This window comes from Mus caroli, chromosome 1 (genome assembly GCF_900094665.2).
Source record: "Mus caroli chromosome 1, CAROLI_EIJ_v1.1, whole genome shotgun sequence".
In the NCBI taxonomy this organism is placed as follows: Eukaryota; Metazoa; Chordata; class Mammalia; order Rodentia; family Muridae; genus Mus; species Mus caroli.
In genome coordinates, this window is record NC_034570.1 from 121,787,571 (window position 1) to 121,796,162 (window position 8,592).

The 8,592-nt window shown below is 39.9% G+C and overlaps 1 protein-coding gene across 1 annotated transcript in view; it reads left to right on the forward strand.

The window, feature by feature from the left end:
• Thsd7b (thrombospondin type 1 domain containing 7B) overlaps positions 1–7,885 on the forward strand; it is an 879,842-nt gene extending 871,957 nt beyond the window's left edge. Inside the window, exon 28 of the mRNA XM_021164520.2 lies at positions 7,310–7,885. Within this exon, the coding sequence (XP_021020179.1) occupies positions 7,310–7,391 (82 nt within the window). The 3' untranslated portion in view covers positions 7,392–7,885. The remainder of the gene's footprint in view (positions 1–7,309) is intronic.
• The last annotated feature ends 707 nt before the right edge of the window (positions 7,886–8,592 follow it).

The window sequence follows — 8,592 nt, forward strand, 5'->3', positions numbered from 1 at the left end:
ACTTTCTCTAGCTCCTCCATTGGGGGCCCTGTGATCCATCCAATAGCTGACTGTGAGCATCTACTTCTGTGTTTGCTAGGCCCCTGTATAGTCTCACAATCCTGCCTGTTTTGAAAAGTTAGGGTAAATTAACCAGTTGGTTCCCCCTTGTTAATGCATTTTAATAACAAAGATAACATTTAAAGCATTCACATATAATTAGCTGTCAATTCTACAGCCCCTGCTTTGCAAGTGACTACTCATCCTACTGCCTGCTCTCTGGAAATTCTAATTAGTTTATTGCTATTGCATAGAATATACTTTAGTTGATGAGCAGTTCTTGAGGCTACATACACGTAAATAAATTTGAATACTTTAAAGTATGTGAAGAATATGATATTAGCTTCCAATTTTCTAGGATATTTTTTATGAGATCAAAGTGTTATTGGGTTTTTTTTCCCTCCCAACTGAGATATTTACATTGCTCATCTGCCTCACAGAATATTTCTTGAGAACTTTTATCCAAGTTTTAATCTTGACTCAAATCTGGATATTTATTTTCAAATTCTGTTTCCAAAGCTACACTGACTTTTAAATCTTTGCTTTTGGTCAGTTAAAATTGGTGAAGAAAATCATATGGCTTTTATCCCTCTTGCTACCTGTAGTGATCAGGATTGAAATCCTAGAAATAAGATTTCTACCCAGCTAGTATTTCCTGAGTGTTGTAATAAAAAAGTGCTGTCTCCAACAGTCACCACCCTGTAATCAAATGATTGGACCAGCTTAAGTGTTTCAGATAGTAAGTTTGGCAAGTACTGTGGACATCTAGTCACAATGAACAAACGAGAGCTTGAACTCTTCCAGGAGTTTCAGAGTCTTCTGAGGTACCCACCACCATCAAAGGTTAGAATGCAAGACATTTTAAAAGTCAGAGTAGAAGATGTGAAGGTGATCCATGTACATAGGACAATGTTCTTCAAGTTGTAGACAATAAGGGTCCAGATCATTGGTTGGCCTGATGGCAATACAAGAACAAGTGAGTTCCTCCATACTGAGCTTCATCCCCAATCTAGATTCTCTTGTCCCAAGAATATACTTATATACAAGAAATTAAAAACTAGCATGCAGTTTTTAACATATGTAGATGTAAAAATAATCATGTAGATCTATGGACATTTCCTTCATTATTTTTCTCTCTTCCCAGCAGCTTACATTTTTAAACTGTAGTCCACTCTTCAAGCAGCAAATATTTGATAAAAACTCTATAACTCCAAACTCTGAGATTCTGAATTCTGGTATAAGTTTTTGTTTTTTGGTTTTTGTTTTTTGGTTTTTGTTTTTTTACCAATCCCCTGTTCTGTCACTGTCACTATCTCTGGCTCTGTCTGTCTCTTTCTGGCTCTGGCTCTGATTCTCCCCTCCCTCACTCCACCCCACCCCACCCCACCCCATGTGTGTGTGTGTGTGTGTGTGTGTGTGTGTGTGTGTGTGTGTGTGTGTGTGTGTGTGTGTCTGCATGTGTCTGTGTCTCTGTGTCTTTCTTACTCCTCTCTCTTGACCCTCCCTCCCTTCGTCCTAGGCCCTAGTAGACCAAGACAATCTAAACTCAAGTTAATATTCTAGACTCAGAATCCCAAACACTGGGACTAGAGGTGCATGACCACGCTTGTTCAGAAGATCCAATTACAAGATACCAGTAGAATGTCTCGTTTATGTTTCAGCAACCAACTTACATTGCATAGAAAACCCACATTTGGGTTTGCACTCCATTTCTCCTGTATCCCATGGCCACGTTAGTCTTCCGAAAACAATGATCATGACCTCATCTCTCTTCTTTAAACTGTTAGTAATGTCACATTTTACTGATGAAGTCAGGTCATGTTTCATTGTCTAGCTGAGTACCTAAAGTCTTTCATGACCTGAACCCAAACATCTCTCAATTTCATCTTCTGCTATTCCCTGGACATTGGATTGACTATTTTGTACTACACAGACCCTAATCATTTATCTTTATTATCTCACAGGGCTCAGTGTCTTTGAAAATTTGGGTAGCTTAAATATTTTTCTCTATTTAGATTAAATAAGAAAAAATGTTGCTCAAGTATTTAATCAATTTGCTTTATCATATACACAATTGCAAAGCCTCTATCATATAATATTTAGGTTAAAGTATTGGCTTCTCTCATGGCACAGTAGTAACAGTTTTGAGCAGCATTCACATATATTTTTAGGCCAGCCACTTGGTGATTCCATCAGACTCTGCATTGGCAACCAAGTCTACTCTTCCCTCTACTGTATTCATTTCCACCCACATAGATGAGTACAGCATTGCTGTGGATCTGTGCTGCTGTTACAGATGTTTTATCCCAACAGTCAACTCCTTCCTGTCTATTCACATTTCTCAGGCCACTGTGCTTGTCCTATGTGGTTATATACAATCTCCTTTCTATATAACAAAGGTATTTCTCACAGTTTCAACCCCATGACCACTTCATCAAAAATGAAGTTTGAAGTGTGGGCATTTAACCCACACTTCCAATAAAACTCAAATTCCAAGCTCTTTTCTTTTCTAACAGATAGGGATGACTTGTCTGTGTCTCCTGTCCTGTGGTGTTTGCTTCATGCTGACTGTGTAGGTGCTGGCATAGTTATCTTTCAGCATTCTATCAAACCCCAAAGACCTTAGAAGGAAGACTAGGTTGGCTATGTTTTATAGATTCTTTTACACCAGAAATTTGAATCATTGTCAATTGAACACCTAGAAAAATGAATGAATGATTAAATAATTTTATTAATAGAAAGGATTTTTGTTTTAAGAGTTTAGGGTTTAAAGAAACATAAAAATCAAATATTTTTATGTCAGGCATAGAAATATGACATGAAAACTGCTTTCCTTAATCCCCATGATTGTCTCACAATATTAATATCATTCCTTTAAGGAGCAGTTAGCTGAAATACCGTTTCTTTGGTCACCTGACTTGTAGAATCCACTCTGGCTTTGGCTAACCCCCAAATCCAAGCTGTTCCTACACATCCTCTCCCCTGAGAAATCCTGCAGGTTGCTTACATACAATGTGATGCCCTAGGTTTCCACCTTAAACATCTTACCTTTTTACAGGTGAGTGAGCCACAGCTCTAGAGAGACATGCTCTTCACTAATTCAAAGAAGCTGCCTACAGAAACCCAAATAGAGGTTTTCATAGCAGCTCCTTCTATCAAATGGCTGGCAGGAGCTTTAAAGGATGACAGTGTAGAGATGTTATACTTTTCACCAAAATAAAAAGTTTATGGTAGGAAATTTTTTTTACCGTATGCCAGGATATGTTAACTAAAAGCAATCTATAATAAAACTTGGGAGGACTTCTAAGAAAAGCAGAAAAACAGCTTCCCTAAGCATTCCTTTTCATGGTGAACTTCTGAGCATCTTTCATCAGTGTCAGGGATTTTGAAAAGTTCTCCATCTCAGGTTCTCCTGGGAATGAACACCAGATAGTGATTTGCTCAAGTTGCCCACCAGGTGAGCTCATGGTTAGCCTGGACCCAGTGCCTGGAAGAAACTCTGGGTAACTACGTCCATTCTGCCAACACATTTGGTAACAGATTCTTCATCCTGGCTTCCAGAGGCTTGTCTCTCAAAGATAGCTGCCCGATTGAAAATGTTCCCTGCATCCACTAAATGATGCAATGTTGGCTAGCTTAGGGGTGTTCCTTGTGGGTTGCATTCCAAGACACTTGGTAATGTCAGCAGTTTGCCTGATAGTTTGCTTTCCTGGATGAATGCATTCTTTTGGTTTGGTTTGGTTTGGTTTGGTTTGGTTTGGTTGGTTGTTTTTTCTGTTTTTTGTTTGTTTTTGCTTTTTTTTTTTTTTTTTTTTTTTTCAGACAGGGTTTCTCTGTGTAGCCCTGGATGTCCTGGAACTCACTCTGTAGACCAGGCTGGCCTTGAACTCAGAAATTCACCTGCCTCTGCCTCCCAAGTGCTGGGATTAAAGGCATGTGCCACTATCGCCTGCCTGGATGAATGCATTCTTACTCTTTGCTAAAACACAGATATCCTTGAAAGAGGTCACTGGAAAATGTGTCTGCAATGATTCCTCCCAGCCAGGACAGCAGCATGGTCTTGTGCTTCCTGTGACTCTGTAAGCTGTCTGGAAGTCCAGGGTACTCTATCAGGCTCAACAGAAGGAAACGTGGAAGGGGGTAGATGCTGGCTGAGCAGTGGTGCTGGGAGTTGCAGCCTATTGGTAGGCCTTTATTATGGTTCCTGGTTTTGCTTGAAGGAGAAAGGTTATCATGCTGATAACCTTTCATAAAATCAGAGTTTAGGGAGGAAAAAAAGAATAAACAATTATTTTAAAGAAGGCATATTTCAATAGAACAGAAGAAAAGGGAGCCAAAAACTCCAGAAACAATCCCTTTAACTGATGGGTTTTCATACGGAGACTGTGTGCATTCTCCCTTTTTTTTTTTTTTTTTTTGATTAAGGATTTTTCTCATTTACATTTCCAATGCTATCCCAAAAGTTCCCCATATCCTCCCCCAGATTCCCCTACCCACCCACTCCCACTTCTTGGCCCTGGCGTTCCCCTGTACTGAAGCATCTAAAGTTTGCAAGACCAATGGGCCTCTCTTTCCGATGATGGCCGACTAGGCCATCTTCTGATACATAAGGTCAAATCTAAGTGGATCAAGGAACTCCGAATCCTCCCTTTTAGGAAGCTTTTTTATCTGGCCTAGGGGTGTTGTTAAACCACAGCTGCCCAGGGATCTGTGTTCTAGACTTCTCATATTGGCATTAGGGAGGAATTTCACTTCTTTTAAATACTCCAAAGGTTCTCAGATCTTATGTACTCATAGTTGAGACCTTTGGGCTTGTAGTGTTCATGGTATACACACTATGGGATGAGTGACAGAGAACAAAGTTCTAATCTCAGTGACTGTAGGCCATTATGGCCCACTGAGGTCCCCGGCCCTCCATTGTCTCAGAGGTGGGCAGTGTGCTCATAAATCTACATATGGAAGCAGACATAAAAACCTCCGTGCACATTTTGAGCAGAATTTTCCAGGCCCCACTCACAGAGCCTAGCCAAGTTTACATGTCTCCCAGGCAATGATTTTATCTCCTCATACAAATCAAGTCATTGCCGTTCCTTGTCTTCACTCCCTGGGGCTCCAGATCTCATTTTTCTTCACCTAACAGCATGTAGCACATGCAAAATCAGGGCAGACAGCCAATACCATTAGTAGGTTCTACAATTCTTGGTCTTCTACTTATTCCTTGTTCTTTTCACACATAGTGGAGACAGGGAGACATCTTTACCATTTTTCAGAAGAAAGGTGTCACTTCTAGGTGAAATGCATTGGTCAGCATCCCAAGAGCCCTGTTTCAAGCCAGGTTTATTATCTGTGATAGAAGCTCCACCTAGCTACAAATAAAGCCTCTGTAATATACTTATGATACAAAAGGATGAGGTTAAATTGGATGCTAGTCAAGTAATTATGCAATACGGCTCTGAGAACTAGAGACGGTCTGCAAGGCAGAATATCTGAAGCTTGAGCTCTGTCTGCAGAAAATTCTAAGTTGCCACTTCCCCTCAGCTTCTCTGCCTGGAAGCTGTTTGCCTGCAGCCTGGGCCCAGCACTCAGCAGATCCTCAACGGGAGCCCACTGTATACCAGATGCTGGGCGAGAGCCCCTAAGAAGATGTGTGGTTCCATTCAGGAGTGTTTGTTTTTTGGTTTTTGTTTTTGGTTTGTTTTGTTGTTGTTTTGTTTTTTTTTTTTTATCTCTTTAGCTCATATAGCTTGCTTTAGACATCAATCAGAAAAAAAAAAGTCAATTTTGCTCCTTAAATTACAAAGTGGGCACCTTAAATTAGGAAATCCTTCCTATAACTGGTTCTGTCAAACTTTTCATATTCAAATACATTCAGATAACAGAAGATTCACCACTTTAACCACTGAGTGAAAGAAGCTAGACACAAAGGCCACAGCTGGTAGACTCCATTTGTATGAGAGCTCCATATCAAGAGATACATGGAGGCAGAAGGTTGATTAGCAGTTGCCAGGGAACACAGGAGGCGAAGCAGAGGACGCGGTGCCGTGCTGAAGATGCTCCCGTGACAGATGCCGATGACAGCAGATGACACAGTAGTAAATCCTACGCTGTTTAGTTTTATAAACTAAAATTGTTTCATTTTAATTTAAATTTGGTCTGAATATAAACTCTAATTCACTATTTCCAGGCAAAGAAGAATGTCACTTGGTACAAGTCCCTCCCTCTCCAAGTAGTTCTGGGACTTATTGAAAAAAATAAATATAAAAAGCTCAGCGCAGGCTTGGCACTCAGTCTACATTGAATAAAAATGAATAATAGATGCTAGTGTATACTATATGCCACAGCAATCCGGAAATGAGAGACAGAGACAGACAGGGAGAGAGAGAGAGAGAGAGAGAGAGAGAGAGAGAGAGAGAGAGAGAGAGAGAGAGAGAGAGTAGAAGAGAGCTAGCCTCTGAAGATATGACAGGGCCAGGCTGTAAGGTGAAAAGAGTCTACGTAGAGAAGAAAAGTAGATGACAAATTTTCAGTTATCAATAAGGAAAATAATGAAAGTGCATGGCAGATCTCCACACGATTTGGCATATGGGGTTCTTTATGTGTAGAAAAAGTAGCCTCCCTCTGCATGACAAAGTTGCCATTCACAGGTAAAGCAGGATGGGGATAGTTTTAGCTACAGCTGGCAAACTTGCTCTGCTAAGTTACAGAGGATTGACAGCCAAATAAATAACAGTTTTCAGGCCAGAGCAAAACACAGGAGTCTGGCTGTTCCAGCTGCTTAAAATGTTAAACATCTGGGATGCGGAGGTCATGGTAGCTTAGGAATTAGTGAACAGCAGATGTTCACCTCCCTGTGTGTAACAAGAACAAATACAGGAAATGGCTCTTCTCCTCAATACACTAAACCACTCTTAAGATTCTGAAAAGGTGGTGGCTTATATTTTAAAAGAGTTAAATTGATGAATACAGGAATACACCAAAAACCTGCAGTTTCTATTCATGCTGGCTACATATACCACTAGACTATGGGCTCAGTGAAGCTGGAGTCTGCTTAGCTTGGGAGAGTATGAGCTATGAGGTTCACAGTGCATTTTTCCAACTATATCTCCATCGATAAGAGTTACATGGCTAATTCAAAAGAGAAAGCACATCCTTACTGATCAATGAGTCATTTCTAATTTTCCCTCGTGAATTCCTGCTCTTCAAGATTGTCTTTGGCAACTGAAGCAAAGCTCTATTACCTTTATCTGAAAACCTCCTTTTCCTTTTGCAGCAAGAAGCCAAAACCACATCAAAGCACACCTCGCCATCAGAAGCCACTGACCTTGGCCTACGATGGAGACTTGGACATGTAACTTGAAAAAGGAATCCAAATGTAGACATCAACTGCTGCCTTAAATGCTTTCTCTTTTGTAGCTCTCAGACTTCTCAGTTCTTTGAGGAATCTCATGATGTGATACCTTGGGCAGAATACGAATATGACAAAAGTAATAGTGCCCCAACTTCATTTGGACATGGAGTCAAGGACTACTGGGTCTGCCATTTTTTTTTCAAGTTGTTTGTGGGTGTGTTTTGCTTTTTCGGTTTTCCCAAGAGGCCTGGAAACCCTTCTCTTCCTGTTTGGAAATGAGAGGAAGAGAACCTGAAGGATTTCACACAGACTTGAGTAAACTTGATCCTCAGCCGCATATTGACAATCCACAGGAAAGTCCAATCAAGGCATTTACTGTAAATGGCGAGTCTGACACTGTATTGTTACGCACTATATTAGTGCAGAGTCCTTATTCCCATACTTCAACATGAGTTTTCTAGAGTTTACATTGGTTCGAAAACTTGCAAATTGGATTGCCTATTTTCATGAACACAGAGAGAATGGGTTGGCATTTCAGAAGTTCTCTGAGTTTTTAACCTTTAAATAATGTATTTTATTTTGTAGCCAGGGGATGATGGCACTTTGTGGGCTGCATCTGTTGAGACAGAGGAGTGTGCATTACAACTGGACTAGAGTAAATTGGGTAGTTTCCGGATGAAATGTGCACTGAGTGTTAGCAAGGAAGTTAGGTGAATGTACTGGAGAATGAGGTAGACTATTTGATAACTAAAACTGTATTTTAACAAAAACCTAGCTGTGTAGATATAGCATTGATCACACACAGTTGTAATTCAGTTTAATGTTGACCAAAATATGCTTTTGTAATTTCAATTTTCTTATCTGAATATTTATAAATTATTTTGAATTTAATTATCTGACCTCATTTAATATACATTGAACACCGATCCTGTTTGTAGCGAGTCTTGTTTTTATAAGGTTTCAATAATATCTAAAACAACACATTAAAAAGCTGAGACCATTTTATGAGCTAATCCTTTGTAATCCCAGATGTTGGAAGTAAGAAGGTGCCATTGTGTGCTATGGATTTGTCTTTATAACAAATAAAGTGCTCAAGAGACTGGAACACTGGCTGGCTTATACTTATTCACTTCCAAAGCCCTGTGCATTGACAGAAGCAATTTAATACTCATTTCTCCGTGCCACCATTTTAAAGACTGACAGAT